General features: G+C 33.9%; 1 protein-coding gene across 5 annotated transcripts in view; it reads right to left on the minus strand.

Annotated features, from left to right (window-relative positions):
• Nucleotides 1–22: 22 nt before the first annotated feature.
• The window catches only part of FGFR2 (fibroblast growth factor receptor 2), a 150,558-nt gene continuing 124,486 nt past the window's right edge, over nt 23–26,094 (minus strand). For all 5 annotated transcript variants that reach the window (XM_029284393.1, XM_015817237.2, XM_015817236.2 and 2 more), the window contains exons 10-18: nt 21,995–22,146; nt 20,478–20,599; nt 19,091–19,201; nt 17,968–18,158; nt 10,959–11,081; nt 9,237–9,307; nt 6,796–6,933; nt 4,105–4,210; nt 23–778 (exon numbers count right to left, since the gene is read on the minus strand). In XM_029284393.1, coding sequence (XP_029140226.1) covers nt 614–778; nt 4,105–4,210; nt 6,796–6,933; nt 9,237–9,307; nt 10,959–11,081; nt 17,968–18,158; nt 19,091–19,201; nt 20,478–20,599; nt 21,995–22,146 — 1,179 coding nt within the window. In that variant the 3' untranslated portion in view covers nt 23–613. The remainder of the gene's footprint in view (nt 779–4,104; nt 4,211–6,795; nt 6,934–9,236; nt 9,308–10,958; nt 11,082–17,967; nt 18,159–19,090; nt 19,202–20,477; nt 20,600–21,994; nt 22,147–26,094) is intronic.

A 26,094-nucleotide genomic window follows, 5' to 3' on the forward strand; every position in this document is an offset into this window, starting at 1 on the left:
GGAGGAGGAGGAGGAGGAGGAGGAGGAGGAGGATTGGAAAGAAAAGCTTTATGCAAGAAAAGTAGTTACAAATAGCTGTTTCTTTTTTTAAAAAAAAGAAAGTCTAATTTCCTTGAAGTGGGAGATGCATTTTTAAATCAATACAAAAAAATAATTCATTGTAAATATATAATATATATTTGTACATATTTGATTATATTTACATACATCCAGCACTTATATATTGCATTTGTGCTCTGTAAGTGTGTGTCAACATATATTTTCTCAAAATATTACAAAATAAACAAAGAAGGCTGGTCTGCAGTTTGCCTCAAGTCCAAGTTGTCCATTGATTTAAAAAAGGCTGTTTTGGCTTCAAGGCCAAAGAGCTAACTTGCTAATGGGTGTCCACAAATGGCCCATAAAAATTCTTCTCTTCATAATATCGACTGATGTTCCAAGCTACTGCTTTTTTTCCCCATAATTAGGCCACTTTTTCCCAATTTTGGTTTTTCTTTGGTCCTTATATTTCTTATGTACAAGAAAATCTTGTGGATCTGAAGCAAGAGACTCTTTTTCACGTGGTAGATAGATGCTCTGGTTTCATTCCTTTGTGGAACGGCAGAAGTTCTTTTCATGTTTTGACACTTCCATTTATATGTTGGTACTTAGGCAGGCAAGGTTCATAGGACATTGGATCAGAAGAAAAAACAGAATCGTCCCCTGAAGAACAGGAACTCCTTGTATCTGGATAGCTAGGTGAGTACTGTTCTAGTGGTCCACTGAGGTCTAGATATTCCTGAAATGCAAAATAAACAAACAAGTCAATCTGTATTGCCTTAAGATGATACCACGCTTCATATACATTTAATATGCATACACAAAGTAATAATAATAATAATGATAAAGTTGGAAGGGACCTTGGAGGTCATCTAGTCCAACCCCCTGCTCAGGCAGGAAACCCTATACCATTTTGGACAAATGGCTGTCCAGTCTCTTCTTAAAAACTTCCAGTGTTGGTGCATTCACCGCTTCTGGAGGCAGGTTGTTCCACTGGTTAATTGTTCTAACTGTCAGGAAGTTTCTCCTTAGTTCTAGGTTGCTTCTTTCCTTGATTAGTTTCCACCCGTTGCATCTTGTCCTGCCTTCAGGCACTTTGGAGAATAGCTTGACTCCCTCTTCTTTGTGGCAGCCCCTGAGATACTGGAACACTGCTATCATGTCCCCCCTCGTCCTTCTCTTTGTTAAACTAGACATACCCAATTCCAGCAGCCTTTCCTTATATGTTTTAGCCTCCAGTCCTCTAATCATCTTTGTTGCTCTTCTCTGTACTCTTTCTAGAGTCTAAACAAACAAGTTGAAATTTTTCAGGTGAATTACTGGTCACCAGTGTCTCTTCTTCTTTACCTTGTACATCCCCTTTATGAAAATTACTGGATGATTGAGCTTCTTATTATCTTGAGGCTTAGACTGGTAGAGACTACCTAAACCTACACAAAGCTGCTTAAGCCCAAAAAGTCGCCTACATGAGCTTTGCAAAAGTATTCACCATTAAGTTCAAATTATTTGGGAAGAAGAAGAAAGAAGGGGTATTTACAGAGATCTTTCTTTGCAGAATTCCCTCCCACAAAATGGGCTGTAAACTGCCACGCTGATTAACTTTAAGTGAGTTTAAACAGTTTTTAAAGTTGTTCTTACATAGATGCTATATTAGATGGTTTTAATTTTATATTGATTTTTTTAAAAAAAAGTAATAAGAGAATTGCCTTGTGTGGGCTTTGGTCTTAATAAGCTTTTATTAATTGCATTAATAAATAAACAATAAACTGGTCTCACAGGAATAATATGGAGGTAAGAGAATGGTGAAGGAGAAAGTCTCTTTTGCTCTGCTCTCAATCACCATTGGAAGAATGGGATAAAAATGAAATAGCAACTCCTCATACAGCCAAGTATTTTCAGGGAGATACGAAAAAAGAAAACCAAAACAACAGCAAAAGGACTTCTGAGGCATATGTATTGTATATGTTCCAACATCAACTTCAACCACACTATTTGAAACACATACATTAACCACATCAAAACGAAACTTTTTGCCAAGATAAAAAAAAACAAATTTTCACCCTACAGAGAACTATTTTTGTCCAACACATGGAAATGATTTACAGAAAGAAAGATCATTTCATTCAACTGAACTGACTGTTTTATAATACCTTGACATTTCAGTGAGGGTAAATGTGCTGCAGCACAATGTACTTTTTTTGTGTTTTGTTTTTGCTACATGAATAATTGTGGAACCCAATCAACTGAGCCATTCTTTAAAGCAAGCATCAGTGAAATTGGCCAAAACCATGCAAGGAATTGAAAGTGTTCCTTGAAAAAAGCCATTAAAAAATGGATGAAAAGAAACATCCAGTGCATTTCTATGGAGGCAAAACAAGCCATTGGATCAACCGAATTGAAAGCTGGATTAAAACATTTATAGAAATAACAGTTCTGGCAGGAGAATAAAGTTATTTTTTTTCTTCAATTGCTTCTTCTCTTTCAACTTCTGCAAAACAGCTGTTTTCATTTAAATGCAATCGTTTCATTTGCTAAACCAAATTTTGGTTCTGAGATGAGAAAAACCAATTGAATACAGCTAGTTTTTCAAAAACATTTCCTGACCACCATTAAAAAAAGTCAAAATAGTTAAGACACCAATGATAAATTCACTGTAAAATAAATAAGAGCAAAACAAATAGCAAAAATGAATTAGTAGTAAAATTTTGATTTAACATTACTTCCGTATCTCATAAGCATATTTTTACATATCTGGTACCTGTTATCTCTATGCTATCCAGAGACAATATGAAACTCATATGAACATGTAGGGTTAAACTGTTGTGTCTCTGCCATCAATGGCAAAGTTCTCATTGACTTCAAAGAAGTAATAATTTCCTCATATAAATTAGAATGATGGCTTTGAGAAATAAGATGGAGCAGGACACTTTTGGCACAAATGGAAGGAGGAAGCTATTAGAAGAAGATTGCATCCATGTGATTTGAGCAGATTCAACAGATTCATGCGGTCAGTTCAGACTAGAACCAATTTATGCAATAACTCTTACTCAATTTCAACATTTGAGGTAGCCATTGGCATAGGCTCGCATATGTGATTTTTACTGTCACATTCCAGAATATCTTTCCCTTGTTATTATCCAAGTGCATCCTACTTCAAAATAGCTTCCAAAAACTCTTTGGGAAAAAACATATTTCAAATTAAATCTAAGTTTCAGAAGTTGTATATCTTAGCCATCCCTTCCTACTTTTTCCCAGTTAAAATACTGCTACAATATCCAGACTTCTATGTATATTATGTACTAAAATTCTAGTGTATCATCCTGTGTTAGCAAAACTAAAGAAGTAGAGCAGAATTAAGAAGATTAGATTTGATTCTAAATTATTTGTTTGTATATGTGCACATATATATACATGTCTGGGGAAGAGATTTAGGGTTAGGGCTAAGATTAGCAAACACAGATTGACATGTTAGGTCCTTTCTAGTTTATATACTTCAGTCAATTTTGATAGTATTCCAAAATTAGAAGATCTAGATTATAGCAGCATAACCATCTAGAATCAAGTATTATCATTATCATTAGGCAAGGATTCTGCAAAGTGTCTATCTATTTAACTCTGCAAAGGTTAAAAACACAGTACAATATAAAAGTGTTCCTTTAACTCATCATAAAAGCATTATGTGAGCGATATAATAGACATTTCAACTAATTTTATTGGGACCTTGAAAGAGAATGTACTCTCAGTTTAAATAAATCCATTCTGTCTTGCCATTTATCCATCCCTATTGTTTCCCATTTAAATATCTATTATTCCATCCCCAAGTACATTTCTTGGCCAATTATCTTACCGTACACCTTGTAGGTTACTTTATTCTACTATATCCCAAAGGAATTACTTGTGCACAGATTTTGTTTTGTTGCACATGTCCAAATGTGCCATAAAGAAATCCCAGCATCTAGATTTCTGCAATATACTGGTTGCCAGTGAACTATTGTATGAGGATTACCTCAACAACTCTTACTGCCATTTTTTACTTAATGTTTAAGTAGCAATTGTTTTACTCACCTCATTAGTTGTAAGTGTGAGGATCCGATCTAAATCTTCCACAAGCTGTTTAAAAGTAGGTCTCTGTGAAGGCACTGCATGCCAACAATCTCTCATCATCATGTAGCTGTGGAAACCAGCATTTTATTATGTTAATTAATGTTTCTATGGCATATTCATAATATCTCACTGCTGTTCAGCAAGAAGTCATTATGTATTCACATTTTACATGTCTTTTAACTATTTTGCTCTTTAAGAAAATGTGCCTGTGGTCCAGAGGGTTGGAGATGATTTTAGTACTAGGCAAAATAATTCAGTACATTTAAATACCATTCTTATGCAATTATGCAATGAATTTGCTGTAGAAATTCTATCAGCAGAAAAAGAGATTGTGGACAACTTTTAAGGGTGAATGTGATGTTTTTGTAATTCAACACCATGATTTTTCCGCTTATACTAAATACAAAGTAAAAGAACAGCAGGAAACTCTTCCTCCTGGTGCTCATTTTAACTCCTATGAGGTCATCCTGTTCTTCAGAAAATGTTGCAGAATTTTAAAAATTTATCCTCCTAACTTCCTTGCTCACAAATTTGATGGAGAATTTTGAAAAGTCATTTGTGCTCAGTTCCAGATAAGTTGTACTGGTTCTCATTCCCTATCTGTATGTATGTGTCCATACTAGTTTCATTATTAGGCTTTAGAGCAATGATTTCTATAGAAAAAAAGATGGTCTTCCAATTATTGCTGAATTACACATCCCATTATATCTGATGCTTGGCTATAGAAGCTGGAGCTACTGGGAATTGGATCCCTCCCTGGCTGTCAAAATCTTCCTTTGCCTAAAATAAATATTACGCTACCTAAAAAGCTTCAGACTTGGAAGAGGTGAGCCTTGCTGAACATGATATACAAGTCTTCCTTGCTTATGCTGTATTGTTTAATGCTTATATTCTAAAAAAGAACGTATAAAAACAAGTGAGGTTATCAATACTGTCCCCATCAATTCCAATCCCCAAATTATGTATTATCACAGGGGGAATGGAACAGTAAATCACCTATGTTGTCTACGCCCCGTGTGTGATCACTATTTCTACCCTTCTAGATAAATTAAAGTAAATTAAATTGGCATGGAATATCCCATTAATGGCATTCAGTTGGAACTAATCCTAATGCTGCACTAAAGAGAAAAGGCTATTCTAATTGTCTGGAAATCTGTCCAGATTGTACTATAATTCCATACTTAAGTAGAAGATAGAAAGCTTATTGCCGATTATATGAGAAATCTGCGAACCATATGCTATGGCTGCAGAGGTTGAAGGAAAGCAGTCTGCGGGGGGTATAACCATGTGAGTTAGGTAAAAACTTTAAATGCTTTTCAAATGCTTTTCTGGCCCTGAACAATTATTTAACCAAAACAAACTCTTGCTGAATTCAAACTAGATAATGATTTCTGGGGTTTTTTTCTCCCCTTTCTAAAAATACTTTGCTTTCATATACAGGACAATCTCCATTTAGTGGGTGTTAATGCAATGGACTTCAGATGCAACAGATAACACTCCCATTGTATTAAACGTTTTATCTCATTTCTGTAAAGACATCTTTTATACAAATGACTTAAAATAGCACAAATGGTATCGCTGCGGGTGATATTTTCAAATTCGAGAGGCACTTGGAAATAAAGAACAGACCTCCTCCAAATGTATTATATGGAGCCAGGTATTAAATCTATTAACTGTATTAAAAAGTGGAGCCAGAGGAAAAAAGAAACAAAAGAAATCAACACAAACATACTCTATTACATATAGTTAAAATATTTTTTTGCTATTAAAAGGTATTTTGACTTCAATTTCTCTGAAGTTGAACAAAGCCACGTTAAACACGCTGTCTCTCACATACATACACATAATACACATTCACACTATAGGCACAATTAAAAAGTCACTTTGTGACCCCTCTGATATCATGGCAAGGCCTTGGCTTCCTTTTTTAATAATGCTTCACAAGTAGTCCTCGACTTACAACAGTTCATTTAGTGACCGTTCAAAGTTACAGTGTCATTGAAAACAGGGACTTATGACAGTAGGTTTTTCAAACTTATGACCATGGCAACATCCCTGTGGTCACATGATCAAAATTCAGGTGCTTGCCAACTGACACACATTTATGACAATTGCAGTGTCCAGGGTCATTTTGTGACCTTCTGACAAGCAAAGTCAATGGGGAAACCAGATTCACTTACTAACTTAACAGCTGCAGTGATTCACTTAACAACTGTGGCAAGAAAGGTCATAAAATGGGGCAAAACTCACTTAACAAATATCTCACTTAACAACAGAAATTTTGAGCTCAATTGTGGTCATAAGTTGAGGACTACTAATATTGTATTTCCTGCATTAATGGGACAACTGAATGCTGTTTGGAGGGAAATAAAATATCAACTGTTTTTCACAATTGGCAATCCCAATTTGAGAACTTTTAAATAAAGATTTTTCTATAATCATGATGAAATAGTTATTAATACTTCATATCAACTTATCGTCGGTTAATTTTATAATCCATTTGAGTAATTGCAAGAGAAAATGTGAATTGTGTTCTGGTAAACCATACACTGTGTTCATGTCACATATACTTATGGAATAAAAGGACAAAAAGTGAATGATATCACAAACGCATATTAATCTTTTCTATGTATATATGTCTAAAGATCTTACAGTTCATTGGTGCAATTAGCAGGTTTGTCCATTCTGTGTCCTTCTTTAAGCAATTTGAAAAGCTCTTCCACTGGAATTCCTGGGTATGGTGACCCACCTAAGGTGAAGATCTCCCACATTAGGACACCAAATGACCACCTGAAAAAATTAAAAAAAGAGAATAGAATGTGTGTGAATCAGACCAGCGCAGAATCTTATCCTATAATTAAATCTCCACATGGCATCAAACATGCAATATATCCTAAACTTATCAAATTTAGAAATAAATCAGAGCACAATAAAATGCAGAATGCATAGTGGTCATAAAATAATGTAATACGTAATCCAACCTACGTGATAGATGTGCCTAAATCCTATGGAATTCCTAATAGTTGAAAATTAAAGACTTACAATTTTTTTAAAAACCCACAGGAATGGTTGTGAGATTGGTTCAAAATATTAAACTGTTTAGAAACTTTTATCATGGTCTAATCCAGGAAGTCAAACTGGTGGCCTGCAGGCCGGATGCTTCACGCACAGCCCACATCCACCCCACCTCCACAAAGGCAAAAAAAAGTCGTGATACGTCATGATGAAATAGTTATTAATACTTCATATCAACTTATCGTCGGTTAATTTTATAATCCATTTGAGTAATTGCAAGAGAAAATGTGAATTGTGTTCTGGTAAACCATACACTGTGTTCATGTCAATATACTTATGGAATAAAAGGACAAAACGTGGATGATATCACAACTCGTGACGTGATCGAGTTTGACACCCGTGGTCTAACCAGAGTGTTCTCCTGCCTAAATGAAAGCCAGAACAATTTTTTGTTGACCTGGAATCTCTATAATTATAACTCAAACTCATATACTCCATTCTTGGAGGATTATTGAGAAAGGAGTAGCCTTCCAGCTTCAGGTGGATGCATTTGGATAAAATTGATAATCAGGTTCCATTTTTGTTGGGGTTTCTTCTGGAGTGTGGTACTGAGATTATGTTGGTCATCTTCATGGATTCCCTGACATTTCTGATGGGATTGTATTATCAACTATGGTATCCTTCTGAGTGGCCTTGAGTGCACTATTTATTTCATAGTTTTGACTTAGATGGCATCACTATGTTGAAGACACCCAGATCTATTTCTAATAGATTATCTCCCTATTATCTAATACAGTTGGTATCCTTGAACATTATCTAAATGAATGGATGAGAATGGATGAGAGAAAACAAGCTGAAATTAGATTAAGAAAGAACAAGTTTGCAGACTGAAAGTACTCCTTGATTTCTGTCACTGAATTTCAGGTGTCAGCTGTGATGAGGAATATGTTTACCTAAGTAAAGTTAATATGCTAATTAAAGCTCTTTCTGAGCTCGTTGGGCAGATCATTGGCTAACTATATCTTGCTAACAAGCCAAATCAACTAGTGCAATCCCTGAAAAGTATATGTAAGTTGCAACTGGTACAAAATTCTGGAGCCAGAGTGTTATCCAGTGCAAAGGTCACATTATGTCTACATTGAAAAATCCTGTCAATTATCTCTTAGATATAATTTAAGACAATGGTAGTGAATTTAAATTCCAAATGGCTTATCTGCAATTTTTATTACGAATTTGTCAGGTTACTTTAATGAGTAGAAGATCCATTTTTGAAGATGCTCCCACTATTTAAACCATGACAATATATATATAAAGATAGGATATAAGCATCATAATAATACTATGAAAAAATGTTGATGTTGAAAAAGAATGATTAGTTATGTGGATCAGATACTTAGGCTATTATCTCACTCCATAGTTCTTCTGACAATCTTTAGAAAAATATATAAACATATTATTTTCTGACAAATGTCATCTTGTACCGCACAGTTCAAAATATAGGAAGTCCCAAATTACTTGGTTGAAAATATACTACAAGTTAAATAATTTAAAGCAATGCTTGGGCAGTGTGCATTTGTAAAAAGTGGTTTAGTGGAAGAAACCAGATCATTCATGTGCTCTGAAGCTAACCAGATTAGTAAAAGAGCAATTTCTAAGACCATTTAAAAAAACAAAACTGGGAAATGAAACAGCAATCAAGAGTTTCAAGCCAGGAAGGAGAAACCTACTTAGAATAATATTGCTAAAAGAAATAATTCACACATCAGGAATGAAATTGAAAATATTCATTGTTTTCTTTGGCTTTTCAGTCTAAAGCGGTAAGGGGAAAAATGCCTTTTTTTATTCATTAGAGGAAAAAAAAACTTTACTAAATTTCCCCAAGTATAGTATAAATATGTCTGACTTATACTATAGTAAGTAATTTCCTATGGTGATTCAAAGGTTGAAAGGAAAAGTTATATGAGATACAATTAAATCGGTTTAATATATGTTTTATCATACGTAATTCCATTTCATTGGAGGAAGCTGTAAATTCATTTGAAGAAGATAAAAGAAGGATATAAGATAAAATTACTTACACATCACTTTGATGTGTGTAAACTCTATCAAATAGAGCTTCTGGTGCCATCCACTTTACAGGCAATCGACCCTGTGCATTTAATAAGGAAAAAAAAGATTAACAAATGCATTAACAAACAGTGCGGTACATGGTTCATTTAAACTACACTAAAAAGAAGGCAGGTGCCAAAGCAACTTCATATATGCAACATGCAAAAATAAGGTCTTTCTTTACTGGATCTTGTGACTCATTCATACCCTTGTGAGTAGAGATGTAAAAAGTATTCACATCTGAAGCAGCCAACAGAGCTTCATATTCAACACAGGCAACCTATCAGCAGCTACAAATGATCTACAACTTTCCTGGGCTTGCCTTGTATAGATAGTGGGCTCAGGAATACACTCTTCTGAGCTCAGGAGATGTTATGGAGGCAATAACAGAATATCAAGAAACAGGACAACCCCTTTAGGGAGCTGAGGACAAGTACAGAGAACGTGCTTGTGCCGAGTCCAAAGTACTTTTGCCAGCTTTGGATCTGAGCACTGCACAGATTAATTTCTCTAGACCTGAAATTCAACACTAAAACATCCAGGATTGAGGAGGAGAAGAAGAGAAAAATAAAAAGCTCATTATCTTTTATTATCTATTCTATGAGATTCTAAACTCTCCAAAGAATTCATATAATCCAGAAGGATATTATTTCACCATACATCCAGGAATAAGTAAACTCGCCTGCAGGCATTTGCAAATGCTTTTTCAGTGGCAGAATCTTCTCTATTTAATTATTGAAATTAAAAAAAAAAATCCAGATGGCCTCAGATCTAGCCAACAGCACTCACTACCACTCACTACAGTTCTAGAGCTGAAGACAGTCCCTGGATGGATAACCACCCATTTAATTCTGTTTTCGGTCAATTATAGAAAAAGATGAGAGACAATATGGTAAGAACAAACAAGTGTTCATATTTAGCAAGAAATAAAATGTAATGTATCCATTCAGGGATTTCTCTAGAAAAATGCAGTAATTTTCTAATAGTATTCATACAGTTTTCACACTATCAACCTCTTAACTTTATGCATATACCTTTAATCAAATATATGATTAAATATATTTTTAAAAGCCTCACATTCATAAAGCTAAAAAGGTTGACAGTATGAAAACTGCCTGTAAGAATACGAGATAAATGAAGACATTGTAGGCATTTTAACCAGGAGAATAAAAAAAATAGCACCAAGATTCCGTGAAGCCTAACTGAAACAGGGCTAATCAGAGATATTTATAGAACTAAAATCGAATGTCCTCAATTACACAAAGAACTAAAATCAAATGTCATCAATTACATGAAGAATGTGTCCCACAAAATCATCCACTGAATGCGCTCCACAAAGTGGCAGAGGCATATATGTGCATATGAGTCCACAACTCTGTCCCTTTCATGCAGACCCACTTCATGCAGAGTGAAATATGTTCTACAGTTTTAACAGACACAATAAAAAGAACAGCTAAAACTTATCCTTTTATAAAGCATCATATAACATGCACTCTTTCAGGCTATGTAAGCAGATAACCTTCCTTTCCTAGTAAAAAGGAGTTAGGAACCCGTACACACTTGCCCATTATTTTCATTCTTTGATTAAAAGTTAGGCTGCTGTACAAAAAGTCCATTAAGAATGCATTTGCCTTACTTAAATGCACTGGAAAAAGATAGTGGATCAAGTGATAAGACTGTCATTCACTTACATTAGTAGTCTTTTTATAATAATCTATATTGTTGATATCTCTAGCTAACCCAAAGTCAGCTATTTTCATGACATTGTTTTCAGTAACCAAAACATTCCTTGCTGCTAAATCTCGATGGATGCACTGGAAAAAAAATACAATAAAATAAGATAAAAAGAAATGAGAAACCCATCTGTAACATGATTCTCAGTTTTTTAAAAATGATATTGCTTGAAACAAATACATGAGACATTTACTTCAATGTAAAAAAGCACTTCAGATAATTAAAATACAAGATATTCCCCATGATTCAAAAGGTTGAGGACCCACCAATTCATATACACATTTTTTTTTTCTTTTCCAAACCCCACCAACAAACAATAAGGATTCTCTTGATGGAGCAAAAAAAACAAAAACAAACCACCAATGAAGTCTTACAGATAACTTTAATGAAGAATCTGAAAATCGATATGCTGAGTAAAGAGAAAGATCTTAAGGAAATTCTGTATTAAGAAATTGCTAGAAAAATAAAATTAAACCTGGAATAATAAAATAGAAGACATGCTGATGTTTATTGATGGGTTCCAGAAAAAAGGGGTTATTTAGAACTAAGTTTACATTTGACTTATCTATTTTTATTCATTTTTTTACATGTGATTATTCTAATTTTATATTCACAAGAACTGTTGTTGTTTTTTAAGATTTTGACAATCTTGCTCTAAAGTTCTCCAAGAACTCTGACACACAATTGCAAAGCAAATCGATAATGAATACTATCTTCTACTGATGTCTGCTAATAGACATCAATAGAATAGATTATTAGTCTATAGGTTAACAGAACTGCACAATTATGTATGCTGTGATGATTTTAATGTATGTCTAAATGTTCAATTTAAATAAATACAAAATGAAGTTTATAATATTTGAAACTAGCTATTTGGGTGAAGAAAAGCCATTCTAGACCTAATTTCTTTTTCTCTACTACATGTGGCACTACAATATATCTTATGTAACCTATTGGAATGGAAATTATAGTTCTTAAAATGCAGAATAAGCAAGGAATCAAATATTAGCCAACTGATTTTTTTTTTGTTTTAAAAAAAGCAACATTAATAGGGTATCAAAAATGAATTCAGTCTTAATTATGCCATGAATCCGGAGTATTCTGTGTTATATAGCTTGCAGTTCTTGGCCTTTTAAAATGAAGCTAACCTACTATTTTTATACATTATTCTTTGCATTTTTTATTCATTTGTACTATTTATCTCTAGGGCTTAGTCTTGAGCATAAAACAATGAATCCTAATAAAGCAATAATACAGCAAATCTGAATTCAGGACCAGGAAGCAAAAACTTACGGCCAAGTGGCCAGGTGTAGGGAATAATGTAAAGCATGGTCCAATATCTACTCCCATTAATTGTTTGAATTGGGTCTCTAACACTCTTATACCAATAAAGCTGTTGTTAGTTGAAATTCAATTGCAAAAGTATGTTGTCACCGAAATAAGCAGTTTAAAAAGAGGGTATATAAACTTATCCAATCTAATTCTCACATTGAGGCAAAGTTTTTTTTATACTTAAACAATATCTTCCAGGAGGCATCTTAATTATTTCAAAGCTTTCCAATAAAGTATTTATATCCTTAAAAGTATTCAAGTCATATATGTCAAATGCTCTGAAAGCAGTTTTCTTAATAGCCCGTCTAGATTCTTTTGCTACTTAAAACCTGTTGATTTTATCTTCTGCCACTGAAACACAGTACTATTGTACATGGACATATAATGTAATTAGTTTCTGTTGTGGTAATGTGAACATTTAAAAAAAATAAGCAACTCTTCCTGCGGGAAAGAAATGTAGCTGGATTGATATATGCTATACTAAGAAATTCAAGAAATCTGTACTTCAAGAGAAGAAACTACTTCCAAGCCATCTACCCCTGCCCACTTTACTGAACCAGTCACCAGCAGAAAAAACAGCACAGATATTGAAATAGGTAGTGGAAAATTGTATGGAATGGCAAGTCAAAAGAACCCTTGTTTAAATTTCACTACGGTAGTATCGTCATTAGTGACAGATTTTATCTTCCTGGGCTCCAAGATCACCGCAGATGGGGACTGCAGCCAAGAAATTAAAAGATGCTTGCTCCTGGGGAGGAAAGCTATGGCAAATCTAGACAGCATACTAAAAAGCAGAGACATCATTCTGCGAACAAAAGTACGTATAGTCAAAGCCATGGTTTTCCCAGTTGCAATGTATAGCTGTGAAAGTTGGACCATAAGAAAGGCTGAGAGCCAAAGAATTGAGGCCTTTGAACTATGGTGCTGAAGAAGACTCTTGCGAATCCCCTGGATTGCAAGGTGATCAAACTGATCAGTCCTAGAGGAGATCCACCCTGACTGCTCTTTAGAAGGCCCGATCCTGAAGTTGAAATTCAAATACTTTGGCCACCCAATGAGAAGAAAGGACTCACTGGAGAAGAGCCTAATGCTGGGAAGGATTGAGGGCAATAGAAGAAGGGGACGACAGAGAATGAGGTGGCTGGATGGAGTCACTGAAGCAGTAGGTGTGAGCTTAAATGGACTCCAGAAGATGGTAGAGGGTAGGAAGGCCTGGAGGAACGTTGTCCATGGAGTCGTGATGGGTCGGACATGACTTCGCAACTAACAACAACAAGTATCGTCATCTTTCCATATTAGTCTTCCACAATTACTATATAAATAATAATCATTATGTGCAATATAGCATAGATATTTGACACTGATGACATTGAAATGGTGGATAGTTTCCGCCTTTTAGGATCAACTATCCACAGTAAAGGAACAATGAGCCCAGAAATAGGCCACAGATTGGTATTGGTTGAAAAGCCATGAAGGCCTTGGAAAAGGCCATGATGTATCTATGTCTACAAAGATCAGAACTGCCCAAGCCATGGTATTCTCTGTGACACTATATGGAAGTGAAAGTTGGATTTTAGAGAAACGGGATAGGAAAAGTTTTGACATCTTTGAACTGTGATGTTGAGAACATTATGGGCAGCTAATAAAATAAGCTGAAGGATCATCAAACAAAGAACCCAGAGTTCTCACTCAAGGCACAATGACCAAGCTCAAATTAGCCTACTTGAGACAGATTATGCAAAGACCCAGCTCTCTGGTAAAAGCTCCAGTGCTGGGAAAGGTGGAAGGAAAGAGAAGAAGAGGATGACCAGCAACAAGATAGATGGGACCCAGTTATGGTGGCAACAAACACACCATTGGGAGACTTGAAAGAATAGGTTAGGAACAGGTCATCTTGGAGAAAATCTATTTATGTGGTCACTAGGAATCCAAAAGTAACTTGATGGCATGTAATCAATCCATCAATCAATGAATTGCATAAATATAAGAATTACTGAGACAATTAAACAAAGTGCCTGGAGTACTGGACAGCAAAAGATAAATGTAAACCCTGCTGTTTCAATGATTGGTACTTATAATAATAATGGAACTCAATCCCCTTTCTGAGCAAGTCTCCAGAACTGAGAGGCAAAATGCTGTACTTTCACTATATTTCTTATATTTCCAGATATTTTCATATTCATAGTCATATCTTACTTCATTTATAGGTTAATAGAGCCTTTAATTTTCAAAAGTGGATAATCTAATGCATGGGTGTCAAACTCGCCACATCATGTGATGTGTCGCAATGTGTCACAACTTTTTTTGCATTGCTGGAGTTGGGGTGAGTGTGGCCTCCACATGATGCAATTGGCCCACAGGCTGGCAGTTTGACAACCCTGATCTAATGCTTCAAAATGGAAATTAATGTTTATATATTATTTATTACGGTAGGTTATAAGCTCCTAGCAAATTCTAAAAATAAATTGAAATTATTTTTTAAAGGATGTATTAAGATTGAAATTTTTTTAATATATAATATATAATCATTTTATGATTATAAACTAAATTAAATATTATTCCAAGTTGGAAACGATGCAGTCACTCAAATATACTATTTTACCTGTAAAACTGGAAACTGGGATTGAATTTATTATAAATATTAACAATGTTTTGCTGAATTTTCTATGTGGATTCCTTCCTGCCATTCTTACTTAGCAAGACTCCTTAGCAAGACTCCTTAACTGGCTATGATTAACTTCACAAAAGTATCTATATATGTCTACTGGAAACTTACTGTATTTTTTTAAAAAAATAATAAGTTGGAGTCTGTAGAGAAATTGTACAAAATAAAAGATTGTAACATGGTCTTGTGATATAGTGGTTCCCTTTTTATTAAAAGTTATTTCATTTATTAATTTTGTAGCTTTTTGTAGCTTATCAGCTTTTTTTAGAGTTTTTTTATTTTTAATTAGATACTAATAATTTAGAAATTAACAGAGGACAGTAGAAATGAATATAGTTTTATGTTATGATCACAAAAGAAAAAATATTCCAAAAGATCTTAAGGCATTTGTACAATGTTCTAAAGAAATAGTTTCCCTTTATCTATAACCATAAATCTTGAAAAGGAGGTCCATTTAAACATCCGGCTCTGTATACTAACTTGTAATTAATTTCCTATTTTTTTCCTATTCAATAAATAGGAATAACTCATTAAATATATATGCGTATAAGGATAGTTTTGTTTACTACATGACAAATATATGTTTCTTCCTTTTCTTTTTTACTTACAATAATTAAATAAATGTTTTTGAAATGTTATTTATTGCCAGCCTTGGTAATTCCAATTCTTCTGTCATTTACATTGTCAACAATTACCAAACAACATATTAATTTAATATTATGTTCTTTTCTTTAAAAAAGACCTGGCTTCCTATTCTGATCTATTTCTTTAGAAGGGATATGTTGTCTTTAAAAAAATATACTTCTTTCGTTTCACTCCCCATCTGCAATTTTAACAAACTGATTTGATGATAACGACTTCTGAATCCAACAGTTGTTCACATAACGTGAAGTTTTAACTGTTTACAATATCAAATGCATGTGAGTCAGGACCAGATATTAAAGATATAGGCTCCTTGGTTACTACACCAGTGTAGTATGCATGATCGAAAGTAAAATATGCAGCTTTCCATCATGTCTACGCCTTTCTATTTGGAAATCAATGCATCTGCAATGGCAGCATTATCTGGTGATGAGCAGGTCACAGCATCCATTGGGAAGCTATTTAAGTTTAACTGAGCAATAATCACTAGATTGGCATTGAACTATTTCAAAGCTGCTATTATTATTATTATTATTATTATTATTATTATTATTATTATTATTATTATTATTATTATTATTATTATTATTATTATCATTATCATTATCATTATCATTATTATATTGAATTATGGAATTTAAATCAAACTCCATAAATGACAGTAAATGTAGGAGTTCTATTCTTTGTGATAAGTTAAATGGAATCATTACACTAGAACTTAAGTCCGATGTCATGAGCAATATGTGCTAATTCTCCTTCACTAACAAATGTGGAATCTAATGTGGAATTAAGGGGGGGAAGGAATTTGCATAGTTCTTGATTCAGTATTATTAAAGTTGTTTCTCTCTCATGTAATAAATCATCATACATAAATTATATACATGTTTTCCATCAGTTTTCAGTCTATTAAGCAGGGGATTATCATATGCTGTTTATAGGCCTGATTACCCAAGAAATTTAATTATCACTTAAATGGAATGAGACCAGCAATTTTTTAAGTAGTTGAATATAGGAATATAGCAGTAAATCTTAGAATTACATTCTAGATGGAATTTAACCATTCATTTAGTCACAGATTGCTGCCACTTTTCGTGATCTTTTTCTTACACTGAACTTAAAACTTGAAACAAATGAATAGCACCCTTTTTAGGTCACCCAATTAGCAGAACATTATGGTCTTAATTAATGAGGCAAGTTTCAAAGTTACATTTTGTTAATTGCCTGGTGAAGCAATTATCCATAAAAACCTTAAGTTCATTTGGTGATAACATTTTCTTTCTTTCTTTCTTTCTTTCTTTCTTTCTTTCTTTCTTTCTTTCTTTCTTTCTTTCTTTCTTTCTTTCTTTCTTTCTTTCTTTCTTTCTTTCTTTCTTTCTGCCACTGCTATTTATAAATTTGTATTGGGCTGATTTATAAACAAAATACACTTATTTATAAATTTAGGTATGAGTATTGGGCTGATTTATCCTCTGCCCCGAGCATGTATGGACAGGGGCTTGCAATCTGAATTCCATTCCTACAATTTATTTATTTAGTGGTTTCCATACATGTATAAACAGGGTATCTTATGCTGACATTTTTCACCAGATTTTGGCTCTCTTGGCAGTGGTTATTAGCCCTCATTTCTCTGTATAAGTAAATGCAGAGGAAGAGGCAATTGACCCAAACTGTATCTTTCATGTCTAGATACTGTCAGCCAAGTATCTAGACTTCTATTTTTGGAAGAAGAATTTATTAAGAGAGCCAGTTTGATATAGTGGTTAAGGTAGCATGCTAGAAACCAGGAGACTATGTGAAAGCTATCTTTGGGCAAATGACTCTCTCTCAACCCTAGGAAGCAGGTAATGGCAAACCCTTATGAAATATTGCTAATGTTTTGGGTGAGGGGATGGATGAATATTCCTGTCTGCCAGTAAAATGGACACGTTTCCTAAATAATATTGGATTGCTAAATGTCCAAAAGTAATAGAATGAACAAATACACAGAGATCTTAACACATGAAGTCACAGATTGATTTTTCATTCCCATTTTGAAGATTTATCATGATTGTATACCATGACTATGTTTTCATAGATGTATTACAACCACGTAAATATAATCAGTTCTTTTGTTACATATATGTCCATTTGTTTTTTCACTTCTACTTATGCAAAAAAAGTAGGATTGGTATGAGAAAGAGCTGGGACTCTTTTGTATCATATGATCTTATTCTTTAAATGTAAAAGAGGGCTCTTTCAGGATGAAAAATAACATCCTTACATGACAATACCAAACTGCAATGAAAAGCTTTTAAAAATAAATAAATAAATAAACAGCACTGGCTTACCTTTTGTGATGCTAAATATTCCATTCCTCTTGCCAACTGGTATGTACATGAGACTAAGTCTTTGAATGTCATCTGCTCTTCAGGGACCCTGTTAATATCAAATGAATATTCCATTCCTGGTGGACGCCGGGCTCGCAAGTATTCCCGCAAATTCCCTTTGGAAGCATATTCGACAAGCACATATAGAGGCCCTTTAAAATATGCAAATGTACAGCATGAGGAGATATTGTTGTGATTCATACTCAGAATATCAATCTACATAGCTGGAAAACAACCACCCCAACATACACAGAAAAGGCAAACCAGCTCTATTAAAAAAATATGTTTTGTGCTTCACTATTATATCACGTAGATCATGATATACATCAGGGATGTCAAACTGCCGGCCGCAGCCGGATGTGTCACGTGGAAGCCGCGCCCACCCCATTGCCGGCAATGGCAAAACCGGCCCGATACGTTGCGCGACGACACGTGACATCGCGAGTTTGACATGCCTGATATACATAGTGAAAGAATTCACTATGAAAGAATTCAAATGATGTTGAAAAATTGGGGTAAAATTTTCTTCTCATAGAAACTAGATGTTAAGATATTGAAATTGGAGCCTATAAGCAAAGATAAGAAAAACTATTCCCTTGCATCTCTCTATCTTCATTAAAAGAGAGCCTTTATGTAAATATCCACACTAGTTGTACAGTTTAGTATTTCACATAAGAACTGCATTTGCTCTCCTGCAATTTTCCCATAAACTCTAGGAAACTAGAATAGAAAAATCCATCAATGGCATGAATGCAGTTAATAATCTTTCCAACTTCTGGGTTGGAAGGAATTGCAGGGCAAAGGCAGGGAAACAAGGGTGGAGAGATTTAATAATATTGCCAATACTGTATTACAATTATGCGGCAGAATTAATGATGTGGAAAGTGACATCTATGCCATCTATTTCTGAGCTTTGTTTTATTTTTCAAGCCAGGTATAGTATGCTATTCATCAGGGCTTCTCTACTGCCCGTTGGATGCAATTTTCATTTAGCCTGTGCCAAATGAAAAAAAAAAGTTGCACGGTACACAATAAATGACATTGTTTCAGCACCTTTAGATTGCAAGATCAAAATAACACTCACCATCCTGAGTGCATGCCCCAAGAAGATTAATGATATTTTTGTGTTTCCCAATCATCTTCATCATCTCCATCTCAGATACCAGGTCAGACAAATCTTTCTCTGTGGCATCATCTAAGCAAGACAGAGCAAGTGCAACGCAGTTTTAAACAATGTATAAACTCATCTCACTTCTCCATTAACGGATATATTGAACAGATTATCCAACTAGTAAAATGGCATTTCTAGACCAAACCTTTAGTCCCTGCATTATTTTATATGGCCAATCTCGTAGATGAGCTAAAAGTAGCTTCCTTCCTTACCAAGGAAATCAGGCTATGGTCTATTAGGTATTCTTCCTTTGGTTTGTTTTTGCCACAGAGATCCAGGAATGAAATCCAGAGGGACCATGTAGCAATAAGGAATGGATTTTATTAAACCAGAATAATTTGTTTTAAAGTTGCCTTCTTCACTGTATATCTTATTATCTTATTTTTATACATCTAATCAGAAGTAAACACAACTGAGATCAGTGAAACTGTGGATGGGATTGTAATCTTGGTGCTATACAAGAAACATAACAGATGTCATTAGCAATAAATCCATTTTATTATCTTCAGTGTTTAAAGATTTCTATAAGCATATTACACACACAAACACAAACACACACAGGTGCATGCACACAGATATACTTTATAAGGCTTGTGCTTCATCACATCAGAATCATCTAATATCTTTTTACAGAGGTTTTCCTTGTTATCTTCTACTACTCCTATCTAGAAAAGCGCTATGTATGGGCCTATTATCCATATTTGTATATGAGTGTCATTCATCAATAAAGATTCTCTTATATTAAGATGAAGTCTCAGGATCTCTCATCGCCACACTTTTATGTGCTTTCTTTATAAACATTAGTTCTTTCTTTTTTTGTTTGTTTCAAAAAGTGTTGGATGATGTCCAAAAATGCATTTTGCTATGGATTGTTTAGATTAACGCTCAATAAACCAATGATAGCATACAACAAGATGATTAATCAGTCATGAACACTTTGCCTTGTTTGTAATTTTTGTGTGTGTGCTTTTGAATTAGTGTCTAAAATTTTCTTGGCAGCATTTTTCAGAAGTGGTTTGCCCTTGAGAGAGTGACTGGCCAAAGGTCACCCAGCTGACTTTGTGCGTAAGGCCAGACTAGAACTCACTGTCTCCTACTTTCTAGCCTGGTGCCTTAATTACTACACCAAATAGGCTCTTTTTTTAAATAGTCACTACTAAAATTAAATACATTGCCAAATACACTGATTTACTAGGAAAACTGCTGAAGTCCACAGAGAAATAAATGAACTTCTACAGTGTATGAATTCAGAAGCCATGAAAGAAACATGATTCACAGAACGTCTCACTTGATTCTTTACCTTTCAGCATTTTCACTGCAACAGTAACCGCTTCTTTTGGCCTGTCTTTGTCAATGCCCATGGCTTCTGCCATGACAACTTGACCAAAGCATCCTTCCCCAAGAGGTTTCCCTAGCGTCAACCTGGGATGTAAATCAAGGATTACCATAAAGCATCTGATGAACAGTTAAAATTGGTGAAATTCAAGAGTGAAACATAAAAGAACCTTTCAGCAAATCATTTTGACTTGGACATTTCTTACAAAGAACTAACAAGGGTATTAAAATACATCCAGAAGTTTGGGCACGTTCCTCCATTCAGCTTTTGAAGTAGGGATTCTGTGTGTAATTAATACTTATTGGCAACACTTTCTCATACACTTGGAAGTACCAAAACAGGATTTTATAGCTTGCTTGAATTTTGTAAAATGTCACTGTGATTCTGTATCTTAAAAGCACAGAACGTTTTGTCCCAAGCTCAGGAATATAACTATGGGTTATGGAATGTCAGCAGATCAAATGGATATTCAAACCTTGCAAAAAAAATTATATTCTTGTGGTACAGACAATAATACCTCCTGTTGGTAGGTTTTCCAATCAGTATTGATGCACAATATTTTCTTTCATATAAAATGAAGTGACCATGGCATAAAACCACAATTAAGGTAAATGTTCTTTTTTTTAAAAAAAGTTTTAACTGAAAAAGCTTTTAATTTAATCATGTTAATATTAATGAATACTTTAATATATCTGTTATGAAAATGCCTGCTACTTTGACAATAGACAAAGAGTAAAGAGTTGAATGTTTAGCTGAGATCATGCTGTGTTAGTTCTGAAACTAAAATTGAATTTAAGATCTTGGCAGAAAGCAAACATTTGCATTGGAAAAATGACTAATTTATGTGTTCTTGGGCTTCTTATATGAGTTTAAACAATGTTGTCTTTGTGCTCCTACAGCCCCCCAATCTAATAAACCTCTGTTTAAAGAGTTTCTTTCATTACAAATCTGGTCCACCCACATTTATGCTGAATGCTGTTTTAAGTGTTTAATGCTTTAAGATTTTCCGCATTAATGTTTCCCCTTAGGGAAAGGCTGACAGAGTTATGCATACATCACCCACTGTTGACTAGACTCCTGCAGGTGGCAAGTGAAATGTATGGCACTAGCTTTCATTCACCTAATTAAGAATATTTCCACAAATATACATGAAATACCAAAAAGCAAACTGTTCAGGGATAAATTTTAAAAACAAGTTGTTTGAAGTTTTAAAAAATTAAGGCAGATTCTAAAAACTGGATTACATGCATCAAAAAGGTATAACTTTGGTTAAGAACGAGGGCCAACCAGGGTTTGGTTTTGAGGTCAGGACCACACTTTCTTCACTTATAATAAACAACAGAAAAAGGCAGGAAATCCCTGTATACCAAGACCAGTTTATTGGCCTGCTTTGTTATAGCATTAGTAAATAAAATTCTTCTGAATGGAGGATATTATAACTGAAATGAACTAAAAGATCATTTTATTTCATCATTACTTACTTATCTCTTAGGAACTCCCATTTTGGGTCTTCCGGTAGTTCATATTCAGAAACTCCAGCCAACATGGGAGCATCAGCATTGGAAGAAAGACGGGTAGTAATTCTCACCAATGGTGTGTTGGAGTTCATAGAAGAGCTTGATTCTGCAGACACCTGTTATTTGAATACAAGATGCAAAAAGGAGATGTAATCTGGGCCCAACTTTTGCAAACTGGCACTAGAAAGGAAGCCAGCCAGCTCACAAGTACTAGTCTGTTTCTCAAAGGCAATAGATGCACTACTTGATAATTGTAATGTCCTGGTTGGAATCTTGTTATTAAAACACTTCTTTTAATTAACTTCATTTTGAACTAATTATAGATCCAGACTTTCATTACCGAATTTTGAACGGATGTTATTATTTTTTTTACTAACTATATTATTTACTAACTATATTCTAACTACAATCTTTCCTCCTTATTGTCCCAAAACGTATTTTTAAAAGATGCCATGATTATCATCGTCCTCCTGCTCCTTTTTAAAAGAGAAAATAAAGCTCAGCAGACTAGCTTTTCTATCCATTCATACAATTTTAGAAATTTATTCAGTCTTATTAAATTCAAACAGGAGACTTGTCAATAATTTACAAGAAAAAAAGCCACAGTTCTTATAGTACTGCCAGTATAAGTACTTCCACAGCACTATTTGATAATAATATAACAGATATGGATCACAGTTTAAATTCTCAAACAGGAATTAATTTATAAGACAACTCATAGAGTAATGTTGATTTTAAAAAACTGAAAAGTTAATCCTAATTATTCTAAAATTATAAAAAAGTTACTTTTTCTATTGCTTTTTTGGGAATAAAAGCCTTAGAACCATCATTATACCTGAGATCATCATGTTATTCCCAATAGATGTCGCATATAAGAGATGTTTTCTTGAACATTGTTGCAGCATAAAGATTCAAGAGTATGCCAAATTTAAAATCAAAGGGGAAAAAATGGGTGGTGTGGAGACGGGTACATTTTATGAACGTATCACTGATAAATTCATCTATTTCCATATTATAAGATTTTTTTATTTTATTTATTTATTTATTTGTTTGTTTGTTTATTTATTTATTTATTTATTTATTTTTATTTAGGATTATTTTATTTTTACAAATAATTCAAGACTGCAAACATATCCAACACACCTTTCTCCTCCTATTGTGCCCACAACAACAATCCTGTGGGGTAGGTTGGGCTGAAAGAAAATGACTGGACCAAAGTTACCCAGCTGGTTTTCATGGCTAAGGCAGGACTAGAATTCATGGTTTCCCACTTTCTAGCCTAGTGCCTCTATCACTATTTATGTTTGGATCTAACTTCAATTGGATCATCTATTTATATGGTGATTTTATGCAGATGCACACCCCAATCCATTTACTTGTTCGATCTTAACTCTCATACATGCAAAAATAGAGTGTGGAAAAAATTCAGACCCACCTCCCACCCCAAATACTCAATATTAAACATTCAACCAAAGCCAAACAAAGAAAAATTGTTTTCTTAAACACTCTTGGATTGTGACCATGCAGAGCTGCCAATCAAAATATGGAGATAAATATCATTTCTTGCAACATAATCTGAGAATCATTCTGGAATATCAAGCCTCACTGAATGTTTTTCATTTATTATCTGATATGACTGTTAGATGAACAGATTTTTATTCCCAATTCAAAAGCAAAATTTAGCATTCATTTACAAGCTGTTTAACAATATTTATTTTATAAATAAATATTATTTATAAATAATACAGTTGAAACCTTATGCCAAATACTGTAATGATGCAAGATTTTTTTACATATATAAAAAAATTATATACCCCAAAGAACAGAGCAGAGATAACCTGTAAGAACCCATGTCCCACAAATACCTCTTTTGGTGTCTCAGTTTCCTTATTCCAGCTGACACGATACTAAGTGAAATAAGTATCTAAATAAAGCAGTGGTCTCTAGTATGATCCTGCTTGACAAGAATCTCTTTGGTCCCATAGAGATTCCATAGAAATTCTTAGAATATGAAAAAGATAGAGTTCAGTCCTTTGTTTTGAATCATGCCATCTGCCTAGAAGAAACATTACCTGCCCAGAGTCACCTTGTTGAAGTGAGTGGCCATAGAATTTAAATAAAAATAAACAAATATACACATAAATAAAAAGGACCTGTAACAAGATAGGATGCCATCTTGGACAGCCTCAAGAGAGACATCAGAGAAGCCTCACCTGATGCTTTCTGCTTTAGTATCAATAACTAATTGTTCCACTATCCACACGTATTTAAATATGTTAATCACACATTTATTTGATCAGCTCACCATGCATGTATTATGCATGTATTATGTATCCCTGCTTGCCTGTTGCAAATGCTGTACTTTGTGAAATGGTTGTGTCCACCATTTTTTTGGGGGGGGGGAATGAGGGAGGAATAAACAGCTATCTAGTAAAATGCTCAAATTTGTTCAAATGTTTATAATTGTTTACCATTTTTAATTATTCTGGAATTTTACCATCGTAGGGAGAAAAAAAGCAGATTTCTGGTAGTAAAGTTAAAACAAATTTAGCCTAGGGTTATGTGAGAAATGATAGAAGACAGCTTGATGTAAAATATGCTGTTACTAAACAACAGGGATAATCAAATGAGAAAATAAAGAGAGAATTATTTTAATATGAATCCAAACATGTCAAAAAGTTATGTTCCATTACGGTAATTTGACCAAAACAAGACCAGTGCTAATTTCAGTTAAGTGACAAAATAGTTGTTCAGGCTACTATAGAAAAACATTTAGATTAAAATAATGTGTTTTCCCAAAGCCATTCCTTATTTTTAACAATACAGAACAATGATTGTTTTTAAAGTAAGCTGAAATTCCTTACATGAGATACATATATACATAAGAAAATCATCTGAAGATTGTTCATTTTATAAAATAGTTAACAATTTACAATACACAGCTCAAAGGTTTTGTTTCTTTCAAAGCAGAAGGTGACCCCGGCCTTACATAGAAAAGTTACTTAAAACTATATTACACATAATGAAGTTCAAGGAGAAGCCAGAGAAACTTTTTAAATTCCTTTTGAGATCAAATCTGTATAATCACTTAAACTTTAATTTAAATAAAATACACAAGATTTACAAGAAAGATGAATTTCCTTTATAGGAAATTATTAATCTGTGTGGGAAAAGTCAGTGCACACATGAGATGGATGGATGGATGGATGGATGGATGGATGGAGAGACAGACAAGCAGACAGACAGACAGATAGATAGAGGATAGATAGATGATAGTGCTAGATGGATAGGCAGATAGATAAATAACAGACGCAGAAAGACAGACAAATAGACAGGCAGATAAATATAAAACAAAGAAGCCAATCTCAAAGATAAAATATCCTTGATTATTTATGGACTAAAACTATTATAGAAGCTGAAGGACAATTAACACCTATTTCTACATAAAATAACAGTTGTACAGGTTGGTTTCAGGTACAAGAAAGCCATTTGAGTCTAGTTCATGCTTGGCTTTCAGAAGAAAAAGTATTTTTATGTTTAGACAGATTATTCTTTATTCTGTTAGAGCATTTTGTTTAGAAAAGGACTTCCTTCTCTTCCTCTTTTCTTTATATATTATGTATCCATACATTCTGCACAGTTACTTTTTCTCTAAAATGCTGTGATCTTTTACTTTTTGAAACTTTAACTTTTAATTTTCCTGATAATCACTCCAACCAATGAATGTAAAAAAAAAAATAATCTGTCCCAAATGGTGTGATACATTGTTTTTGGTTTGAAACAGAGTTTAGAACAAGGGACAAAACCTTAATAAAAAAATTAGTAAAGACCATTTTCTTTAGTAAAATCTTGGTGAAGTTTATTACATGCAGTTTGCGCTGTACTTTACTTGATATATCTGTTATTAGCAAATTAATTTAGACTTGTAGGTTTCCTAATCACTGGGGATCTGGCAGTTGTCCTAAACAGCATGACAGAATTAGCAAGTATAATCTTTGAATGTACTCTAGCTTATGAATTATTATTAATGGAGGAAAATCATCAGTATTCATTTTCTCCTGATT

This window comes from Protobothrops mucrosquamatus, unplaced genomic scaffold (genome assembly GCF_001527695.2).
Source record: "Protobothrops mucrosquamatus isolate PMUCROS unplaced genomic scaffold, P.Mucros_1.0 scaffold566, whole genome shotgun sequence".
NCBI lineage: Eukaryota > Metazoa > Chordata > Lepidosauria > Squamata > Viperidae > Protobothrops > Protobothrops mucrosquamatus.